The sequence below is a fragment of the Saccostrea cucullata genome, unplaced genomic scaffold (genome assembly GCF_032062105.1).
Source record: "Saccostrea cucullata isolate Sc308-1 unplaced genomic scaffold, CSIRO_AGI_Scuc_v1 ctg1202, whole genome shotgun sequence".
NCBI classification, from domain to species: Eukaryota; Metazoa; Mollusca; class Bivalvia; order Ostreida; family Ostreidae; genus Saccostrea; species Saccostrea cuccullata.
The window spans coordinates 70,661-95,218 of record NW_026939800.1 but is presented as its reverse complement, the minus strand read 5'-3'; the positions used below and the strand labels follow the sequence as shown (position 1 = coordinate 95,218).

The window sequence follows — 24,558 nt, the reverse complement described above, 5'->3', positions numbered from 1 at the left end:
AGTTTGGAGGTGATGTTTATTTCCTCTAAGATGGACACCTATAGAAGTTTGGGGATGGTGTTATTTTCCTCTTCATTTCCTCGGATTGATCGTTGTCGTCATCGTCATGTTCCGGAATCCCTCGCTCGCCTGAGTTTTCCCCCAGTAACTCCATCATACCCTTTGACTCTGGATCACTTTGTAAGATGCTCTTCTTTGTTTCCTTGAAAAAATAATTTTGAAAATGAAAATACATGTATTAGCAGTACATATCTAGTTTTGCATGCTTATTTAAATAAATGTAGAAAGCATAGGTAAGCAACTTTACTACTTTTGAAAGTTATCACATTCATTGGGGAAATTTTACTCCCCCATTGTCCTCCTCAAAAGCAAGGACTACTTGTAATATACTCACAGTTTTCTCCCCTTCCTCATCACTATCCTCGCCCCTTTTCTCTGGACCCAGGGCCCAGACTTCAATAACGTCCACCTCAAACTCTGGGTCAGCTGACAGTTGGGACTGCCATACGTTGTACACTTAGGCTTGGCCTTCTGTGGCCATGGTTAAAGCTCTGTTATCCACAATCCAAAATAGTCCATCTGTCCTCCCATTCCCTGCATAAAGGAGAGACAAAGAAGTAGAAAGAAAATTAACAACTGAAATACATGTACCTAATCAGTATCAAACAACAGATGAATGGCATTATCACTTGTTCCATTATAAGGTATATAATTAAAAGATCAATAAAAATTTACAGAAAAAATTGTTAAGTAAATATTGATAAAAAATAATCGTTAATTTTTCTGTTCTGTTTTGTGAAATTCTACCAGTCCATTAAGTAGAGTTGCCTGTCCTTGGTTGAGGTACATGAAGTTTTCATTGTACATGGTTGGTGTGTAGACCCCATACTGTGGACTAGGAGTAAAAGAAAACAGGAAAGAAGACCTAAAGGAATTAAGAACACGCTGTATTAGTAATGTAATTCATTAAGTATTAAATTTTATTCATTCATTCATTCATTTATTATTCTTTAGAAAAACCATACAATGGTACAGAGGTACATATATACATATTTACAATAATTATGGACGAGCAGAGATTACAGGAGGACAGACAGTGTCAAAAATCTTTGTAATAAATATACACAGTTTTTCGATGAATCCTGGATCTGTACTTGTCATCAAATTACAGAATTTTATTATATTTGGGTGAACATAGTATTTCTGCAACAAAAATCTTTTTCGAATCTTATATAATGCATTACACTCCAGTAAATAATGGAATTCGTCTCCTATCTGGTTATTATTACATAGATTGCACTTTCTTTCATTTCTTTCAACATTATTCCATCTACCCATCTCTATTGGAAGACGATGGTTACTTGTCCTGAATTTTGAAAAGATATTTCTAAATTTTCTTGGTAAAATAGTTAAATATTTTTCACATTCAAACTTTGTTTTAAAAATTCTATATGTAATACCTTTACTGGAATTATTCAAATCACTATACCATTTCTGTAAAAACTGATCTTTGAGCTTTTGGTTAATTGTGGTTGCAATCCATTTAACACTATGAAAATTTTGACTAGTCCAAATATTACAGAGACCCGTTGTATTAAGAATATTATGTATGAAAGATATCCATGGATTACTAATCCCATTTTTTAGTGTATTTATTATAAAGATGTAAATAAATAATTCTACAGATCTTATTCTCATTTCCATGTATCATTTTTCCCCAGTAAGATATCATTCTTGTATAAATGCGCACATACATCGGGTAACGTCCAGTTTCTCCGTATACCATAAAACTCGGTGTACTAGATTTTAAGTTTAGAATATATTTTAAAAATCTTAAATGTAGACGTTCAATAATATCAATATTTTTGAATCCCCATATTTCACATCCATATAATAAAACAGGAACGACAACTTTATCAAACAGATCTAACTGACAGTCCAGAGATAGATTATATAAACAAATTTTTCTAATAATGCCATACATTGCCTTTTGTGCTTGATTACATAAGTGTTTCTTGACCTTTGAAAATGACCCTGATCTTGAGAATATAATACCAAGGTAATTGAAATCTTTTACAGTTTCTAAAACATCGTCATTGTATTTAAATGTATGTTTGGGTGGTCGTCCTTTTGAAAATATGACAATTTTTGTTTTCTTAACATTAACATGGAGTTTCCACGTTTTGCAATATACAGAAAATTCATTTAATGCATGTTGTAAATCATTTGCGGTTTCAGCCATAATAACCGTATCATCAGCATAAAATAAAATAAACAGCTTGATAAAAATGTTAAGATCATCTTCAATCTCTTTAGAAAAATTCTCTAAACCGTTAACATTCCTTTCTGTAAGGTAATTTTCTAAGTCGTTGATATACAATGAAAATAAAAAAGGTGAAAGGTTTTCACCTTGTCTAACCCCGACATTGCAGTTGAAAAATTCAGAAGACACACCATTCACATTAATTCTTGATTTTATGCATGCATACATATTTCTAAGATAGTTGAAACACTTCCCACTAACACCGTTTGAAAATAATTTGTACCAAAGGCCGCCTCTCCATACCGTATCAAAAGCCTGTTTAAAATCGATGAATGCACAGTATAACTTTTGTTTGCTATTTATAAGGGCTTGTGACAGAAAATGCAAAATCAATATATTGTCTAAAGTAGAATACCCCTTTCTGAAACCTGTTTGACTCTCATTAATCAGACTGATATTTTCTGCATAAATTTCTAATCGTTTTTTTAAAATACTCGTAAAAAGTTTCCCTAAGCAGCTCAATAATGTGATCGGGCGGTAGTTCTCAGGTTGTGTTGGATCTCCTTTATTTTTATAAATAGGTTTAACAATGCCTACAAGCCATTCTTCCGGTACTATCCCAGAGTCAAAGATAAGATTGAACAATTTCTCGTACAGAGACAAGAAACAATTGGAATCATGGTATTAATATGTTCGTTAAGAATGTGATCGCTTCCAGGAGATTTGTTGTTTTTAGGTCTTTTACTGCCGACAAAATTTCATCTTGCGTAATTGGACAATCAAGTGTTTCATTATATCTACTTTGTTCAGTGATATTACATGTAATTGAATCTGTTTCCTCTACATCGACTTCATTGATATTTTTGAAGAAATTATACAGATTGTTTAAATCAGCTGTACATGTGTCATTTTTATTTTGGCTATTTAATATTTTCCAGTATTCCTTCGTGTTATTTGTTCGTAAATTTTTAATTTTCTGAGATAGATCTTGTCTGTACTTACTGATTGATGAATCCATTACTTTTTTATACTCTTTGCTAGCTAGTTTTAATTTCTCTCTAGATTCTTGGGTTTTAATTCAGAAGTTGCAATAAATCTGTAAATCATCTGAATATGCTCAGGGGATATGAACTCTTGCAATTCTAAAGTTTCAAGATTTTTTCAAAATTTGCTGTAAAAATGCAAATTACATTTTTTTATTTCAGGATCAAAATCCCAACTAGACAAAAAGACAGACAGTCTGAAAACAATTCAGCTCACAATCTAAAACCTTAAGGCATGAATAGAACTTAGCATTGGATATACAGATAAATGTACCAAAAATTAGTTTTGCTTCCTCAAAGAAAAATCTTACCATAAAATTTAGCCCTACACTCCCAGCTGTCAGCGGCCATGCCCCCAAACAGGTGCCCCTTCTTGTCCCTGACCATCAGTAGGGTGGGACCCTTATTTATAATTTGTGTTAAGAGCTGAGAGAAACTGTCCCCGAAAACTGAGTTGCTGAACAGGAAGCGCCAATGCGACTGATGCATGGTGGGTAGGTTATAGTTCAAAAACAACACAAGAATTGTGGTCCAGTACACTCTGGACTGCCTCATTACGATGACCCACAAATATTGGTATTGGCACCATTGCTGCCATATTCTCCAATATCTCTTTTTCCTAAAATTTTGATTATTGTACAATTTGAAGATTTTAGATATTAAATATAATTTTATCTATTTTGTAGACAATTAAGCTTGATGGGAAAATGAACAACTATGAATATCTTACATTCTCAAACTGGAATAGAATACTGAACACAGTGTCAAAGATGTTCATAAAATGTGGCGTTTTGGACATCCAGGTTTCTATATCACCGATGCATATTTTCTCATTCTCTTCACTAGCTGTAAGAATATTTAAAAATGTTATCAATTTTTGTAGAAAAGTAAAAATCAGAGCATGAACTAGCTCATGCAGGGCATCCTTGAAAAGTTATGCATGATTTGAAAAATGCATGCAACAATTTTTTTGCATTGTAAATTTTCATGACATATTAATAACCTTGCAAAGATGCATTCTCTGGACATAAAACAACTCTAAGTAATAGTAACAGAATGAGATTCAAATGTTCTACTGATACAAGACTAGAAATTAAGTTTATACTTCAGATCCCTGATACAAGACTAGAAATCAAGTTTATACTTCAGATCTTTATAACCTTGACCTTGTTCCTTACGAAATTGATTCAATTTTATGCAGATTAGTCATAAACTTCTTTCCTAAATGCTTTCTTTAAACTTAGAGTCAACATGTTTTATTCCGATATACTAACCTGTAAGTCCCTTTGTAAGGTAGGACACAAACTGCTTATCCCCCTTCCCTCCCGTGTTGAGGGTGTGGATCCCCCTCCAGTGGGGGAGCTGGACCAGGTAATGTTTGTACACCTGTAGTAGACCCTCCGTCACCTGTAAAACTCACACCTTTAACTGTACTCACTAGAGGAAAGACGTTTATGTTTGACAATCTTGCCAAAAAAAGTATGGAATCTTTCAAGGTTAGCTAAGAAAGGAAATGACATGTAGATTATGTTTTATTTATGATATTCTTTTTTTAATTAAAATTTTAGTCAAGGTCATTTACATCAGAGACATCAGTTGCACTAATCTGTGTTGAATTTTTCATTCCACAGAAAATGGCTGCCTTTTCTTCGTAGGTGCCCTTCAAAGCATGTGATACAAACACTTGAAACTGCTGTAAAGTCAATCCGTGTTTGTGTTTCTGGTGACCATGGTGATGTGTCTGAATTTGGCTGATGTACTGGTGTAAATTCCTGCTTAACTCCTTGTTTAATGGCACAAGTCCTTCCTAATGCAAAACAAAATGCAGAAATAGTCAGTTTGGATTTATCTTTTAATATTTATTAATGCTACAACCATCGCATCAGGAGTAAGTCATAGCTTTTGTGCATTTGCAAGAATTCGATTTCTTAAAATCATAATTCCTTTTTTTAAAAACCAGGACTTTACATAAAGCTACCACTGTCAATTGTACCTGAAGAAAGGCTGATCTCCAAAAATTCATTGAAGGAAAATAAAGCTATAGTATACAATGACATAGTATTTTTTATTTTTTTGGGCCTCTCCCCTCCCCTGTAATCAAAGATTCAGGGGTATATAGTTTAGCACTGTCCATCTCTTTGTTTGTCCATAAAACTTTAATCTTGTCAATATATCTTTATAGTGGTTGGGTTATGGCTTCATATTTCATAGGTACATTACTTGTGATAACACCCTTTCTTTGGGTACCATCAAAGTTTACCTCTTCACCTTGACTATTGAGTTTGACCCACAAAAAATACCAAACTTCAAATTTGGTCCTAACTTTTGAGTAGTTGGTGCTTGGGCTTTCATTCTTCACCTGTATGTTCATTGTAACAAGACCTTTCAGTGGGTATTAATATTTCTTTACCTTTTGACATTGACCTTAGAGTTTGACCCACTTTTAAAAACTTTAACCTTGGCCATAACTATTGAACAGTTAGAATGAGGGCTTTTATTATTTCTCAAATTTATTCCTTAAGACAAGACCTTCCTCTTGATATCAACAATTTTGACCTTTTGACCATGGGGTTTGTGAAACTTTAACCCTTGCAAAAAGCTGCCATATGGGGACATCAGTGCATGGCTCACAAACACATCTTTTTTTCTTTAAATGTGCTATTTTTAGCATGTACAAAAAAGCACATATTGCTGCACTGACTGAATTTAATTTTGAGCTTGTCTGATAACAATGCATGTGAAAATTGTTCTGTGACTTTATATGAATATGAACCCAAAAGTTTTGGAGTCATATAAAGCACTGCCAGGTGATTTGGGACCACACAGTTAATACTTCTTGATTGATATTATAAAGCAGGTCTATTCTGGTCAACAAGATAATTGTTAACGATTCCACAAAACTTGAAGCAATTGTACATATCCATGCCTCTACCCCACACAAGTTGCTAGTATACAGTTATTCTAACAATGGAAATATATATGTTGCTGAAAAGTATTCAAAAGTTGCAATGCTAAACTATTTTCATTTGACTTTAATTGCTTTTTTGATAGTCCATATAGTACATGTACCAGTTGGGGTCAATCGCCCAGGGGGATATACACTGTAAAAGCCTATCTGGGATATAATATCCCAAATGGGATATAAATTTTACAGTGCAGTCCAATTTTCAACAAATCTCATTGAGATTATAGCTTGCCAAAAGTTCTTTCCTTTTTTAGTATTTGGATATGATATGGATTCATGATATTTATAGCCAAATAAAATTTTCTTTTTTTTTTTTTGCACTGTAAAATTATATCCTATTTGGAATATTATTTCCCAGGCAGAGTATTCTATGTATATCCCATTTGGACAACTGGTCCAAATTAGCCTGTAAAAGGTTAAGATGATGAACAGTGATCTGTCTAATAAAATCTATAAACAATAGAAACAAGAGAAGAAGGTATAAATCAAGATCCACTGGACACTCCAGAGGTGGGATCAGGTGCCTCCGACAGGTTGGGACCAATCGCCCAAATGGGATATAATAGTCCGTTTGGGATATAATATCCCAAATGGGCTATAAATTTACAGTGCAAAATTGAAAATTTTTATTTTAGCTATAAATATCATAAATCCGCATTAGGACACTTATAAAGGAATAACTTTTGGTTGACAAGTTTTTCTGTATGCCCATTGTTTAGGAGATTGATCCCTTGGAAGTTCCTTAACTTCTTGGGGATCAATCTTACAAACTGTAGGGTTGCAGAAAAACTTGCTTACCAAAAGTTATTCATTTTTAAGTGTTTTGATGCGGATTTAGGATATTAATTGCCAAAAATAAAAATTTTCAATTTTTGCACTGTAAATTTATAGCCCATTTAAGGATTTTTTCCCAAACTTAAGATGCTTCATATCCCATTTGGGCAATTGGTCCCAACCTGTCGGAGGAGTAAGCATCAGCACCGGATGCTTATATTACTCCTCAGGACTAGGCACATATGCACTGTAATGCACAGATGGACACATATGAATACTTAAAGTTAAATACACGAGATTTTGTTGTCTATCTCTTTTTTAAAAAAAAATTATGCTATATGCAAAAAAATACGGATAAACTGATAAAAGTTATTCTGAGTAGCTCAATAATTTTAAGCTAGACTAACAGCTCTAAATTGTGCTAGACCTGTTCACCTGAAAAGAGTGTAAGGATTTAAACAGCTTATCGAATTTTGAATGGATACACAAGAGCTCCCTCTCGGTAAATAATTTTGGGGCGGCAGATTCCTTGCTTTCTGAACCCCCCATTTCTCATCCGATTTCGTCACATTGGCTTGTTTACGTGTTTTGAATAAGAGACACAACGATCCCGATGAAAATTGATTTACAAGTCTCTCTCTCTCTCATTAAGCATGCAAAAAATTATGTCAGAAGAAAAAAAAATCGATGAGAGAGGGAGGGAGGGCAACCACAATAAGTTTTGCTAAGATCTTACCGCATACTTACTAATATAGATATTCAAAAACTTCTATATAACAAGATGTGTTTTTGAAACACTGATGCCCCCGTATGGCAACACGGCAAAGATTAAACTTTCTTCAATGCAAATAAAATAAAATGTTGGTACCCAATTAAAGTAAGGTCTTCTTACAAAAAATACAGTTGTGAAATATGAAAGCCTTTGCACGACCGCTGTTCAAAACTTATGGCCAAGAATTTTTTTCGAGAAAGTTTTTGAAAGATAGGTCAAACTCCAGGGCCAAGGTCAAAGTTGTTGGTGTCTAAAATACATAAAGTCTTGTCACAAGGCCGGATTACAAATGTGAAGTATGAAAGCCCTAGCCGTAACCGTTCAAAAGTTTAAGCCAAGATTACATTTTTTTTTAAGTAGGTCAAACCCCTCGGCCAAGGTCAAAGGGTCAACGTTCTTGGTATTTAATGAAAGGTCTTGTCACAAAGAATAAATATCCAAAGTTTGAAAGTCTAGTACGTCCTAGTATCTACCGTTGAAAAGTTATTGCCAATGTAAAAGTTTGGAATATATGTATAAAAATTGGTCAAACTCGAAGGTCAAGGTTAAAAGGTCAAATTTGATGGTACTAAAAGAAAGGCCTTGTCACAAGGAATAAACCTGTGAAATATGAAAGTCATAGCTCCACTTAATCAAAAGTTATCGACAACGTTATTGTTTTTGCGGACAGACAGACAGCTAGACAGACGGACGGACACGAAAAAAGAAAAATGTACCCCCGAATCTTCGAATACGGGGGCATAAAAAGAAGTCTCGATTCGTTAATTCTATATAAATGAGCGCATGTGACCGCCGAAGGTGTGTAAGGCATCTTGAAATGAAAGCATATTTTAACAGCACCATTTACATAGATAAACAAGCAAATACAAAGAATTCTGCCCCCCCCCCCCGCTTTTGGTGTCTCTGTGGGTTAGGTGTCATTTTTTATGACATATTGTGTCAAATATGAACGCCCCATCATATGTCATTTATAGAAATTATCACCGAAGTTGATTTTTTTATGTAAGGTCAATCGTGAAGGTCAAGGTCAAGAGGCCAGAAATCATAGCATGCTCAGAAATATCTTGTCACAGGTAATGCACAATATGAAAGTCAAATCTCTTCTCAAGCAAAAGCTATAAGGAAAAACTAACAACTTTGAAAAGTAGGTCAAACCTCAAGGTCAGGTTCACAAGATCAAAAATCATAATGTAATTAGAAAGGTCTTGTCACAAGCAATACACAGGTTTAATATGAAAGCTTTATATCGATCTCTTTGCATTCAGAATTCATGTTATAGGTTTAAGTTTTTGAAAAGTAGGTCAAACTTCAAGGTCAAGGTCACGAGGTAAAATAATATTTGTTTTTAGGATACTCTTCTCACAGGTAGTATACATTTTGATATGAAAGCCCTATCTCTTCTCATTCAAAAGTTATGACCAATTCAAAGTAATAATTTTTTTTAAAGCATGTCAAACTTGAAGGCCAAGGTTGTGGCATCGAAAATTATAGTGTATTTAGAAAGGCCTTGTCACAGGTAATATATACATGTAGTATATGAAATTCCTATCTCTTCTCATTCAAAAGATATGACCAAGGTTTAAGTTTTTGAACAGTAGGTCAAACTTCCAGTTCAAGAGGTCAAAAATCATTGTTTATTTAGAAAGGTCTTGTCACAGGTAATATATATACACATCTCTAATATGAAAGCCCTAACTCCTCTCATTCAAAAGTTAACACGAATACAGAGTAATGTCTATTTTTTAAATAGGTCAAACTTCAAGGTCAAGGTTACAGGGTCAAAAACCAAAGTGTATTTAGAAAGGTCTTGTCATAGGTAATATACATGAGTAATATGAAAGCCCTATATCTCTTCTCATTCAAAAGATACGACGAGGGTTAAAGTTTTTGTGACGGACGGACAGATGAATGAGATTCGCGAAAGCAGGGGACAATAATAGTCAGGCACGTATCATCGGGGGGGGGGGGGGGGTATAGTTTTTGCCCTGTCCGTCCGTTTGTCCGCAAAAAACACTAAAAAATAACATCGCCCTTAAATTATTATAATTAATTTTTCAAGATTGCTAGAAGCTATAGCTTTCATATTTAAGATGTGTATATCTTATGACAAGACCTTCTTTTTGGAACCGACATATTTAACCTTCGTCCGAAATATCTTACGTTTTCCAGGCCTTTTCGTAATTTTGATATTTTACGTGCCCAGAAACCTGGCAAAGAGGCATGAAAAAGCCTGGAAAACGTCAGGAATTTCGGACTAATTAAACCTAAGAGTTTGATCCACTTTAAAAAATTAATTTAACCATGGCCATTACATAGTACAAGTGTACTTTTAAAAAAGGGTATCTGGGCTTCATTTTTAACCGTTGGCCTTGACCTTGGAATTCGACCCACTTAAATAAATTTAAAAAACTTTGATTAAACTGGCGATAACTTTTGAATGGTTGGTCCGTATGCAATCATATTTCAATGGTAATTTATTGAGACAAATTCTTCGATCTTTTAATAACAATTTTTAAAATCTTTTTACCCTCATCTTGTTTCACAAACACAAACGGAAAAGGATAATAATCATCTTGTGTAAGACGGTAAAACTTCATGCAAATGATATCCTTTCATTAATCTAATGCAGATATTCTCTAAGTTGATGGCTCGTTTTAGACCTAATACTCCCCCTTTTTGATAACAAGGGGGGGGGGGGGGGGTATTAAAACGAGCCACCAACTTCTCAGTAGAGAATATAGTACAGATAGCTAGCCTTCTCAAGTCTATGAAAATATCACTGACAATTTTTAATACGATGAATATTAAAAGAGTCCATCATATAGGAGAAGGAATGCTACACCATATTTTTTTTTTATATATGTTGGATCTTTAAGACATCCCTTTTAAAATAATGTCTGAGAGGGAGGGGGTTGGAGAGATTTAAAAAAAAGATTTTTTTTTTGGCAAAAAATATATTTTAGAGGTTAAAAAAATTGCTTCTAATAAATACATAATATGAATAATCTAATACATATCAAGAATTTTGATACAGTCCGTAAACGTTCAAAAAGTTAATCTCTTTGTGTGCTTTTTCCAGAGCTTTGACCTGAGTAAGAGCTTATTTTTAAATATTTGTCATAAAAGGTTTTGGTATTAAATTCTACTGAGATACCCTAAATCTGTCTTTAACTGGAACATTAAAATTCATCTACATAAAAAATGAATGATTTGAATCAATATGAAAATGAAAAACAATGATAGTTTATTTTTTGAATTAAAGGTGCAATCACTGGTTAATTTATTTGCTAGGATTATGCATGTCACAGCTTAAATTATATGAAATAATCATCGAAATTCTTTTGATGATAGTCAGCTGCTCGATGTTTACGTTATAAGATATTTTTAGATCGTTCGCGCGAGGAATTCCCACTAGGACTTCCTTGACATTCGGAACACACTTTGGAATTTCCAATGATTTCCAATGTATTAGTGGCAGCCATGTTTTAGCAAGGCCTAAACAGAAAGTATTTTGTTAAATATTGATATGTCCGACCAAAATGACAACGTTTACTATATTCTTCTTGCTGATAAAATAGGAAAGAAGAAAGAGAGAGGAATACTACGAACAACATCTTCAAAAGTTGACGTGTTACCCGGAACTCTTCTACTGTTGGTGGAAGAGCGCTACGATAAACAGAGAACCACCCTCTCGTGGATATTAGAGACACTTGAACCAGAGAACATTGAGATTGAATGTCAGCCCACGGACACTGGTCAGCTAACTAAGATAGAATTTGCCTTACTTCAGCCCATCCCTGTCTGCCAAGAACGCCTGTCTATATTTCAGGATCAGGAATGGCTGAAGGAAGGGGCACAACTTCAGCTGGAGGACCCCGTCACAGTGGCTGTCAAAGGACAACCCTACCTCAAGGGAATCATCAAGTACAAGGGCGAGCTACCGGGGGTCAAGGGAATTCAGTTTGGGATTGAATTGTTAGGGGTATGTGTACGTTTAAATTTAGGTGTAACTTGATTCCTTGAAAAAAATGTTTGACTCATATTCAACATGTTCAACTTGAAATTGCTTGTCATGTAAGAACAAATTATAAATTGTGAAAAGATTATCAAAGGCTCTGTGGTTTAGGTTATCAATTGACCAGATTACGACGGTAAATTAAGGTTTAATAATATTTTTATGGGTTTGGGCACTTATGTAGGCTTGCATGGTTAGTTGGTTAGCTCAGTCAGTAGAGCTCTGACGAGTGATAAAGGGATCCCGCATTGGATTCCGGTCCATCGGTACATTTTCTCCTTTTCTGTTACAGATTAAAGACAAAGAGTTTCACGATATTCATCAGGTTGGGACCAAGTGCCCAAATGGGATATAATAACCCATTTTAGATATAATACATACATACTCCAAATCATTAATGGGATACATGTATAAATTACGACCAAAAAATTACACTTTTCATTTTGGCTATGTATCATAAATCCGCATAAAAACTTCAAAAGGCTGAAATTTCTGCAACCCTATGTTTTGTTAGATTGATCCCCAATAAGTTTAGGAACTTCCAAGGGATCAATCAGCTCCTAACTAGTAACTAGTGGGCATGCAGAAAAACTTGTCAATCAAAATTTATTTCTTTAAATGTATCTTGATGCAGATTTGTGATATTCAGAGTCAAATTGGTCCCAACCTGTTCAAAGTAATTTAAGGCCACATTGATAAAGCAAAAAATATTGGCATGCAGTCTCCACATAATTCTATTTCTCAGTTGTATATAGGGATGAAAAGCTTTTAATTGATTTTACAAAATGATGTGAACTTTATGTAATAGACAAGTGAAATAATACAAAGGAATTCAATGAGGAGGGCAACTTGGGATAGTACTAAGGACTACTAAGTTCGGGTTATGTAGACACTGAATGGCTCGACTGGTTTTGTTTTGCCTTGATACAGGATGTTATGCATGTTTACATCTGGAACAAACAATTAAAAATCACTAGATTGCATTTTCATGAAAATTCTTCCTCCCTAATTTTTAATGATTCTCAGAAAAAAGACTTAGTTAACAGTTCAATAATACAGCTATTATTAGCTAATGAAGTAAAAAAGGAGACAGTCATAGATTTTATTGCCATGATGACTAGACCTGTGGCTACTTAAATGTATACATGACATTGATATGCATCATTAAGATCAAATTGGATACCAGAAGCCTGACAAATTACTGTTAATCTTAATATGTTACATATTATACAACATTTGACCAAAATCTATTTTTCAAAAAGTTACTAGCCAAATTTTGTTGAAACCCTTTCCGAATATACTAAAATATAAATAGTTAATCAAGATATCTGGTAGTGATGTTGCATTGGTAAACAGGCAAAGGTGCTGAATACACAGCCAAATGTCGTACATTTTCAGCATATTAATCGTACAAAATTCAACATGTTCCAAGATTTTAAAGTAAAAATCCAAAAAGTTAATTTAAAAAGTCTCTTTAAATTTTATTTCATTTCTTATTTATTTACCAGTAATATATAGGGTATTAATTTAAAACATAAAACTAAATTCATTATTGTTTTAGGAGAGCAAAGGCAAGGGAACATGTGATGGGGTGTTCAGAAAAAAGCGATTTTTCACCTGTGAACAGAACTGCGGGATATTTGCTGCTATACACAAGGTACGTCGGGACCAGGATGCTCCATATCAGCGCAGATATACAGATCGATCAATCCCAATCCATGAGGAGACGCCTATGTACCGAGAGGAGAGGGAATTGATAGAAAACTCCAATCTTAAGGAGAAGGACCGCATTGTATGGATCAGTGATAACGGTCCAGAATTCGGGGAGGTGAAGTGGGTGGGGATCCTGCCTGACAGCAACAGGAGGGATATCACAGTGGGCGTGGAATTCGTAAGTTTATGTGTTTGAAAGTGTTCAGTATGAATATTATATACACAGTATATGAGTGTGTGGTGTCACAGAATAAAAATTGGAAAGATATATTTTATTTGTACTTGAAAATAGAACTTCCTATTTTTTTGAAAGAATTTGTCTTAATATATTGTAAAATAAATTTAGAAAGAGCAACAAGAGATGTCAAGAATTTTTCTCAAGAATTCTTTAAAAAGGAGCTAGATTATAATGGAATTGACCAAACATCTTTTGTTCATCCATGTCTTCTTATCTTTCCAGGACCATAAAAAAAGGAAAAACAACTTTAGGTTTATTATTACTTATGAATATCTTTCAGGATAATCCTGTTGGATCTGGTACAGGGAAATATAAAAATCACAGACTGTTTTATGCCAAAGCTCAGCATGCATCGTTAGTACCTATCATGGGTTTAATGAAGGCGGAGGAATACATGCAAATGAACCAGGCCTCTGGGTCCTCCAGTTCCTACTACCCCCAGCAGCCAGAGTACGGCTTTATGCAGGAACCCGAACAGATCAACTCCCCTCGACCTTCACAGTCCCGGACCAGTCAACAAAGTACAGGATACAGCTCAGCATGGACAGGTAACCAGAATTCGTCAGCAGGATACAGTCAAGTCCAAAGAGAGATTTTGCCACAGCCTGTACAGAGCAAGGAAAGGGGGAGTTACTCCAGCAACGCCTCTACTCCATCCTATCAGCAGGTGCTCTCAAAAGAACAGCTCCAGGTTCATCTCCCCCCGCCGCCCCTAAAGGAGAAGTTACCCCCCTCTCCCCAGGAGTCAGGTCTTCCTGTCAGACAGAAGAAGGAGGAGAAGCCTGCTGATTTGGGAGGACCCAATCCACTGTACGAATACACCAAGGCACAGGGTAATTGTCACTTTATAATAGTTAATATAATTACATGTAACTTCTTTCAGATTTGCAATTTTTGTATATTGGTGATCTTGCATTCATTTTATGCAGAATTTTCATGGCTTACGGCCTTATATCTTTTGGTCATTTTTTACGGTAAAGAGTTCATATTTCAACTTGTTAACATCCATATGTAGGAGAAATTAGTTCCCTTTATCTGCATTACCTTAAGTAAAAAATCTTCATGTACATGTATATACCTATTTCGATTAACTACCGGTATGTAAAATGGTTTTTACTCCTATTATTGCCGGTATTGATATTGGTAAAAAAAACTAATAATATATTAATTTTTGTAACTTGTTATTTAGATCAACAAATTGAAATGAAGTCTGAGTCATTAGAACAACCAAACAGTCGCCGCAGTAACCCTAGCTCTCGATCATTACTTCCTGCTGACCCTGACCTTGAAGTGGGGTCAATGGTGGAGGTCATGTCAAACCCTCCGCTGTATGGGGTCATTCGATGGATGGGGTATCTTCCTGACCAGAAGGAACCTGTTAAACCCATAGCAGGACTGGAAATGGTAGGAGTTACTCTGAAACGGTTTTTAGTAAACTTTAGAACCACCATCGATCAATTTATGGAACAAACAATTCAGACTTTTGTCATTTTAAAATTATTCATGTGGATTTTAGCTCTGTTATTTTTTCTTTTTAAAGAATTTATTGTTCTTAATATTTGCTGTATTTAAAAAGTCCATACTTTTTAAAAAGATCAAAAAAAATTGAACTCATTTTATATAAACTTCCTTCTCATGATGACGAATTTTACTTGATAACAAATGTTAGTTTGTGTATAGTCAATGAAAATTTGCTAAGCTATATGAAATTTTAAAAACACTTAAAACTATTGCATTCAATCAATTTTCAATCAATTTCTAAAAAATGCAACAATTTTTATTTTCAATAAATGTATTTACTTTAATAGGAAGAGGAAATATCAGCGGGAACAGATGGAAGTTTTGGAAAGCATCGATTCTTTTCATGTCCCCCCAAAAAAGCCTTTTTTGTACCTCTATATAAATGTCGCAAGGACAAACGTTTTGTGGACAGTGTTCGTCGTAATAGCGGAGTTTCAAATAATTTTGGTAGCATGGAGACGCCGGACGTCATGGGAAATATATCTCCGCCAGATTCTTTGGAAATTAAACAAATAGAACTGGATGTGTGTGGCAAACAGAAAGGCATTCAGGGTCACCATAACTCTTGTTACTTAGACGCTACATTGCTTGCTATGTTTTATTTTACTACAGTATTTGATGGAATTTTATATAGACCTAAACGCAGTGATGACTTATATGAATATGATGAAGTAAAACAAGTGATAAAAGAGGGCATTGTTAATCCACTAAGGAAGTAAGTTATTATGGAGAGAATTTAAGGAAATTGTTGAGTGGAAGGAAAACATGATTCTTCTTGGCAACAAAACAAATCCATGTCACTTTTTAGCTCACCTGAGCTGAAAGCTCAAGTGAGCTTTTCTGAGTGATCACCTGTTTGTCTGTCTTCCATCTAGGTGTCCATCTGTAAATTTTTCACATTTTTAACTTCTTTTTAAAAATCGCTCAAAAAATTTTAACCAAACTTGGTACACAACATTGTTGGGTGAAGGAGAGTTTACGTTCTTTAAAATAAAAGGCAAACTTTAAGTCTCCTTGCAAGGGGAGATAATCAAGAAAAAAGATAGGGTTGGGTCATAAAAAATTCTCAAGAACCACTGAGCTTGCAAAGCTGAAACTTATGTGGAAGCATCATAGGGTAGTGTAGCTTTGAAATTGTTCAAATCATGAACCCCTGGGGGTAGGGAGGTGTCACAATAGGGAATCCAAGTTTCACATTGATATATATAGGAAAAAGATTTTAAAATCTTCTTCTCAAAAACCACTGGGCCAGAAAAGTGGAAACTTATGTGGAAGCATCCTGTGATAGTTTAGTTTTTAAATTGTACAAATTCTGACCTCTGGGATAGGGTGGAGCCACAATAGGTATTACAAGGGGGAAAATCGGGGGGGGGGGGGGGGCAGCTTAGCCAAAGTTACTAAGGTGAGGGATGTGGCCCATGGGCCTCTTGTTTTCTCTGTTCAACATTTATAAGAATTATTATGTTATAATTATAAGAAATAAATGTTTAATTATTAGTTAGTATGCCCTTGCATTATTTTATAGTGATATCTTTATTTTTGTGGATTAATGGATGACTTTTTTAAAATTTCAGACATAATTATGTACGTGCTGATAAAGTAATGAAATTACGTCATTTACTCGATAAATTAGGAAATATTCCCGGCATGATGAGTGAAGAAAAAGGTATGGCTGTTATTGTGTTTTTAGATAAACTGATTCGTAGTCTATTTATCAATAGTTTTACTGCCAAGTTAATAGTCATTTTATTCAATTATGATTCATTAAAATAAAAAAATATTCAGTCTGTATATTTCTCGAGAAATAGATTGTGTAAGTACTGCTGTGAATCATAATAATTTATAATATTAATTTGTTTTTATTCTCTTTTCTTGGTAGATCCAGAGGAGTTTTTGAATTTACTTTTGAACCAGATTACAAAGGCAGATCCTTTTTTACATATAAGGTAATGATAAAAATAGAGTTACGCTTATAAACACTAGAAAAATATTACCTGTCAGAAAGAAAAGCAAAGTAAGCTCAATTTAATGCAAGACAAATATTGGATCTCTCATGATTTGTGGTTAGATATGATTTTCTTTTTCATCTAACAAGTTGTTTGTTTTTATCCACAAGCCTTTCTGAGGGGGATCAAAACACGCAAGTTGGAGAAGAAAAATTATATATTAATACCATAGGAGATCCTTTTTATAACACATCACATGTTTGAACATAGCTAGTTCATTGTTATTAAACAGTTTAAAACCCTAATATTTGACTTTTATCAAATTCCAAAATACCACTACTTGGAAGGATGATTTCTTATTTTCAGGATAATTATATTTTAAGAGTAAACAGTCAGCTAAGACAAGGTTGTTTAAATCTGTGAGTTTGTTTTACAGATCAGATAATGGGGGTGGTAGCCAGCATTCCTTTTTGTATCAGCTGATTATGGAGAAGGATGAGAGATTAGTGCTTCCTACCACACAACAGTTATTTGAATTGTCCTTCCTTCAGATGAAAGTGAAACTAGAGGAGGTATGACACAGACACTTCATGTTTAGCACAAACTTAAATTTTCTAGACTTTATTTGAGAAATCTCTAATGTGCTTCTCGACATATTGCATTTAGTATTAAAATACAACTTTTAACCAAGATAATTCCTCTGTTTAAAAGAAAGACATTAATTAATGTATTTGGCCAAGTTATAAGTCAAAGCGTCATAATCTGGCCTTTGATGTATGACATTGACCTCATCTAATTAGGTTAAGGTCATACATCAAAGGTCAAACTGTTACTACTTATTACCAGGGCTTATTGTTTCACCATATTTAATGTAAAACATTCTGTCCTACATGTATATTCTTTCCCCTTTAATTCTTATGATATGATGTGTTTCCTACCTGGGACATGTGATACCATTTTCAGTTAGTGGTACTTGTTACTTTTACAGAGACCCCCTTGTTTGATTCTCCAGATGCCTCGATTTGGGAAAGATTACAAGATGTACCGTCGCATTGTTCCTAGTTTAGAGCTGGACATCACTGATGTCTTACAGAATGGTTGGTTATTTGAGATAGCAATTTTCATCAAATTACCTAAACATGTATCAATAACTTTGAAGATTTTATCAAAACTAAATCCCCATTAAAGCTTCAAGTATTAAACACGAGATAGAGGTTTCATAAATTTTTTAGCGATTTGAAAGTGGTATTTGGCTCGAAGTTTTTTTTTCATAAATAGATGTATGATATATGAGTTGCTTTTTGCAGCACCGAGGGAGTGTATAATATGTGGTGATCTGGCCGCATTTGAATGCAAGGAATGTTACAACCAGCATGGAGCAGGACTCAACACTATTGCTTTCTGTGAAGGCTGTAAAGAGATGGTAAGATCTCCATTAGTATTTTGTAGTACCCTGACATTTTAGAGTTACTGAGTATAAATACATATTTACTTATAACCGAGTATAAATACATAATCATTACTTTTTAAAAAACTTATAACTGAGTATAAATACATTATTACCAGTACTTATAACTTTGAAAGCATTATTGCTGTAACAGTTTGGACAATATGTTATTAAGGATGTACAACACACCTACCCCAAAAAATTCCTGTCGTTTAATTTTCGTTATTTTTGTATATTTAGTACATGACTATATCTACTGCATGTATGCGCATTTTGGAAAAAATCGTTCGAGTGGTTTTTGGACAGGATATTCCAAAAGTTACCCCCCTTTAGTTGTTTACAAGGAGAGAAAATTTTTAATCAATGAACTACTTAAACCTTGAATTTAAAAAAAGCCAGGTTTATAGATATAACTGTCAAATTTCATTGACTTATTCTTTTAACCATTTAACACAAAAACATAGTCATCTTTTTGATATAATTATCATCAAAACAATTTTTAAAGACCTTAAACTGAAAAACTATGAATTATCTAAGCCTTGAAAATTGTGTATTTTTCAAATTCAAAATTTTTTTTTGAAAAAACCTGTCGTTTAATTTTTGTAAAAAAAATTATTTATGTAGCTGGTAGTAAAAATAATCTTTATAATTTTTTGTATAATTTTTGTACGACCCCCAAAACTCCTGTTTTGATTTAATAGCGGAAAATTATCCCCTCCCCCTTTCTCAATAAATCACGTTCCCGCGCGTCTTTCAGATGGGGGTCGATCACTTTGCTATGAATCTACAAATACACATTTTAAAAAAATCAAATTGGAATAATGCTTTTGCTTCAAAAATATATTAACTTACATATTTAAAAGTTCTCATAGGTAAAGCCTATTTAAATGTAGTTTTTTAGGCAATTTTTGAATACCCCTACCACCCCCACCCCTTCAATTTTTTTTTGGCGTCGCAGACCATTAGCGTTTGACGAAACGTTGTTTACAGTGCAAATATACAAGTATTTCGTCATTTGAATCCGGGAGGTATGCATTAATTAGTTTTTAAATTCATGAATGCAGAATAAATATAGACTGCTGGTTTTATATGTATCAGGAAAAATAACTGAAGGATTTTAGTGTTTAGACCATATATGTATGCGTTATGCATTCCATATCACATGAAACCTGGATACGAATTCAAGTTATGTTGAATATGTTGATTTTTAATTTTATTTCTTCAATTTTATTTATCAAAAAAAAAAGGTGTATGTTCAACTCTCCTGTGATATAAATGGAAATAATTATAGTTTCTTTCATTTGTCATTATTTCAAACAAGACAGTATGTGGCCGTGGGGATACATCGACATTTGCATACATGTACACCCCTCACGATATTGTATGCATTCTTTCAATGTCGTTGTTTCTGAAGTTAAAATGAAAATTCCGTATTCGTCCACATTATTTTCAAAATATCAAACATTAAACTCTTCATCTATTTTAGTTTATATCAAATCGCACTTTGATATTTTTAAAAATCTTATAGGCTACGTTTTGTTTTGATTCGAGGAAATGTGAGCCGACATTGTTGACACTTGACAGAAAGTCAAACGATTTGCTGCAAAAGGATATTCATAAATTCAGATAATTTCAGTACTAGTAAACGATTTTTTTTCAATTCTATACTTACATTGTGTGTTTGAGGTCTATAGTATTCAATTCTCGGATTTATCAGGTCTTGCTGTAAATGTATTTGATTCTGTCTATGCGGAAAACCGTGAATAAAGGGAAGAAAACAAACATCTCCTACATTTTCAGAGTTGTTCCTCTTTGATCAGTAAGGGTCTGAGAACAACATCGATTTTATAGGCTATTGTAAAAAGTTTTTTTGTTTGTTTATTGTTGTTTTATTTAATTAAAGAAGAAAAAACAATATTTATATCGTAAATGCACAAGTTATAATAAAGACCATTAATCAGAATGTTATATAGCCAATTGTACATGATGAGAATTTCGGCAATGTAAAATAAAATTTTCAGGAAAAAAATACTGCGCTTTAATCAAGAATACAATTTATTATATATGAAATGAAATACATTTTTAAAAGAGATGGTATTTTACGTCTTGCTTTTAAATCCGGTTAATTAAAAAAAATACTTATGGACTGAGTATAGTACTCATAATCACAGCCAAGCCCCATATCAAATTTTTCTTTTATGATTGATATACATCGGAATCGTTTTACTCGTCATTTTGACGCTTTATTTTTGACGTTAAATTTGACGTCACGTCAAACGTTCAATTGAAATCGCAAGAGTTATCTCCCCCAGTGTGTTGTACGTCTTTAAGTGGTTATGAAATTAATGAAAATATCAAGGTAGAAGATTTATGGTATATCAATACATACTGTAAATATAGCCATAATTACTCATAAAGAACAATCTGTATACATGTACTTGAACTCATTATAATTTTTAAAAACTATCTCCTTTTCCTGTAAATTTTGACAGAGTCACAAACACAAGGTTAGGATTAATCATAAATGGGAGGCCATTGCTGTACCCCAGGACTATAAGGCCATTCACAGTGAACAGAAGCATATACAGAAGCAGAACCCCAGCATACCGCGGGAGAAGATGGAACTGTTTGCCGTCGTCTGTATCCAGACCAGTCACTATGTGTCCTTTGTTAAGTGTGGGAAAGGCAAAGACGCCCAGTGGATCTTCTTTGATTCCATGGCAGATCGCATGGGTAGCATAATTATTTCATTTCTAATAAAACTCAGATGCAATTTATAAACGCATGTAAAATTGTGTTTTAACTGCTGTAAGTTTCTTAAAGATCTTGGTATTCAAATGATTGTAGTACAAGAATGAGTTGGAAATAAAAATGAATGATGAAGTGTAAATTCACGGCAGTGAGGATTTTTGTTTTACAGGTGAACAGAGTGGATACAATATCCCCGAGGTCAAACTCTGCCCCGATTTATCAAAATGGCTGTCAGAGGACTATCAAGAGGAGATAATGCGTCGGGGAGATGATAAGGAACTCCCAGAACACATTCGCCGTCTGCTTTGTGATGCTTATATGTGCATGTATCAGAGTCCCGAAGTCTCCATGGTCCGATGATAAAGCTATAAAAACAGAGTGTTGTGTCGCGCCATCACGATTCTTCCTCCAGCCCAGCAGGGTTCGCTAGTAATGCATTATAGACTGGATTGGTGTCTGAGTTTGCAACATTTTCAACTCAATTCTCAGTGGGCTTCTGTGAACAAAATACATCCATTGTCTTATTTATTGCAAAGCATTCTTAAATATTTGTGTGAAAAGGAATATAGTTTGTGATATTTGTGACGAATTCTCCACTAATTTGTTTTCCAGACTCATCAAGCTTTATAATTGTTAGTGTTTTTCAGAACACATGGTAAATAATTCTTTGAGAGTACCATTTTGGGTGGCAGAGAAATATTTATACACACGAGGTTTAGAAGGTGTTACGGATGCTATCAATAAAATATGTCATTTAACTTCTTTCATCTTCATAAAGATGTTCAGAGTAAAAAAAAAAAAATTAATAAGCTTTAAAAATCAAACATTTAAATCCAAATTCAGATTTTATACATTGTAAAAGGCTAAGTGCTTGATGTGTTACAGAAACTGTTATATGTGATAAAGGGATATAAATACAAGAGAAGGAGATTATTATTATGAAGGCTATAAACAAATTTCATTACACAAGTGAGTAAGGGCTATGTATGGGGGTTTCTAAGCAAAAAATCTAATTAAAACCCATAATGGCTATACTTACCGCACAGAAAAATTTAAGACTTGTTTTCTAGTATATTCTTAGTACTCACAACATGTGATAGCCAGTGCACATTATGACATCATATTATGATGTCATCAACCTCTACTACACAAGTTTATAAGGAACACTAACAAAATCGCTTTGGTGCAAGGGCATACCTTACTTTGTTTTACAAAAACAAAGTATGAATAGACGCAGAATATTCCAAGGAATTAAGATGTTGCTGCATAAATGTCGACACTGCAAGTGTTTAGTTACTATTTTTACAGTTTTAAGTTGACATAGAGTAAAAATTCACAGTCCAGGTTAAGTTTCCTACAATTTTTATCGAAAGTGCATAGGATTTGTGCAGCAAATTTATGAATTTTTAGAATATTTTCCTTAATATTATTTGTTATTTATTTTAAATTAAATAGGACATGCCCTTGCGCTGATGTTGGTTTGTTTATGTGCTTAATTACTTTGAATGGGGAAGAACAAGGACGTCATAATATGACGTCATGTGTACTAGCTTTAACATGCTGTGGATACTAAGTATGAATAAGAAAATCAATTTGAACTTTCTCTGTATATTAAATATACAATTTATGCATTTTTGTTAACTCATTTGCATAAAAATACCCATATTTAGCCTTAACTCACTTGCGTATCTGACTATATTCATATTTATTTTAAATTAAATAGGACATGCCCTTGCGCTGATGTTGGTTTGTTTATGTGCTTAATTACTTTGAATGGGGACCAAGGACGTCAATTTGACGTCATGTGTAATTTAATATTGTGGATAAAGTATGAATAAGAAAATCAATTTGAACTTTCTCTGTATATTAAATATACAATTTATGCATTTTTGTTAACTCATTTGCATAAAAATACCCATATTTAGCCTTAACTCACTTGCGTATTTGACTATATTCATATCTTTTGAGTTAAGGTATGTCACTCATGAAATTTTAAATCAAGAATTTTTTGAGAAGTATATTTTAGATAAGTACTCATATAGTGAGACTCAAAATCACCGAGGAAATAGGGAGTCAGTGTGCATCTTACTAAAGTACGGTACAATAAAGTTGACCTTTTTGCACTTAAATTTTAACTCTTCAGTTAATTACTTGTACCTCTATCATATTTTATCAGATGTAATCATGGCAATAAATAAAATTTTATTTTACGTAAAGTAGTTTGAATAGTATTTATCATTGAACAGTTTTGCTAATTTAATGCACGTAAATTATTGTGTGACCTTTTTGCACTAAAAAGTAACATATTTTGGGTATTAAAAAACTAAATAGGTAATAAAACATTTTCTTAAATCAAGCTTTTTACGACTTAAGTGCTGATCAGTCACAAGTATCGAGTACTTTGAAATAATGAAAGAAAAGTTGGGGTCAGTGATGATGATTTTCAGGCGAAAAACGAGGTAAATTTTATCTTGACTTATTTGACATATCTTCATTTTTTGGCAAAGTTTGTTGAAGGAAGGTGTGAAACTTGTTCTAAAAATATAAATGAAGACCTATATTAAATATTCCTAGCAATTTCATAACGGAAAATATTCTCCGAGTAAAAGTATGTGAGGCTAAAGTTCCAAGATATTAAATTTAATAAATATGTAGATTTGCAGAATTATCTGCTAAATATCCTTCCACTATAAGAAATAGTCCCCTATAAATCTTGCTTCTTTGTAGCTATTTGAACAGTTTTTTCATTGAATGTTAAAACATTAACATTGTTTAATTTAAATGTGTTATCAAAATTGAATTTTAATAAATAGTTTTTAAGTTAGAGGTTATATGCGTGAACTTTTCTAAAAAGCTGATGAGTGACATACCTTAAAAATTCAAAAGGTCCTGTCTAGAGATAATAGTACTTACATGTACTAGTACTGCCAATTTGACAGGTGAATTAAATTTTAAAATTTCAGCATATCCAATTAAAATCTACTGATAATCTAGATATATGTATGCATTGTATGGTAATATTTAAATGTGGGCACATTTGAAGGATAATTTACATATGAGGCCCTCAAGTATTGTTCTGTTTGAAGGAAACAGTATTATTTCTGCTCTGT

The 24,558-nt window shown here is 33.5% G+C and overlaps 1 protein-coding gene and 1 pseudogene across 1 annotated transcript; one reads left to right on the top strand and one right to left on the bottom strand.

Annotated features, from left to right (window-relative positions):
- Nucleotides 1-38: 38 nt before the first annotated feature.
- Nucleotides 39-7,623, bottom strand: LOC134254006 (MTOR-associated protein MEAK7-like; annotated as a pseudogene).
- Nucleotides 7,624-11,258: 3,635 nt separating this feature from the next.
- LOC134254010 (ubiquitin carboxyl-terminal hydrolase CYLD-like) lies at nt 11,259-23,136 on the top strand. The gene is made up of 12 exons (XM_062736581.1): nt 11,259-11,799; nt 13,394-13,723; nt 14,064-14,616; nt 14,973-15,187; nt 15,592-16,019; nt 16,879-16,970; nt 17,184-17,250; nt 17,687-17,822; nt 18,239-18,347; nt 18,558-18,673; nt 21,190-21,430; nt 21,618-23,136. The coding sequence occupies exons 1-12, from the start codon at nt 11,344-11,346 to the stop codon at nt 21,806-21,808; spliced, it is 2,934 nt and encodes a 977-aa protein (XP_062592565.1). The 5' UTR covers nt 11,259-11,343; the 3' UTR covers nt 21,809-23,136.
- The last annotated feature ends 1,422 nt before the right edge of the window (nt 23,137-24,558 follow it).

Excerpts from the sequence above, each read along its gene's own strand:
- LOC134254010 (XM_062736581.1), top strand. The coding sequence starts at position 11,344 with ATGTCCGACCAAAATGACAACGTTTACTATATTCTTCTTGCTGATAAA. Across the intron at positions 11,800-13,393 it reads TTGGGATTGAATTGTTAGGG|GAGAGCAAAGGCAAGGGAAC; the intron begins GTATGTGTACGT and ends TTATTGTTTTAG. Across the intron at positions 13,724-14,063 it reads TCACAGTGGGCGTGGAATTC|GATAATCCTGTTGGATCTGG; the intron begins GTAAGTTTATGT and ends AATATCTTTCAG.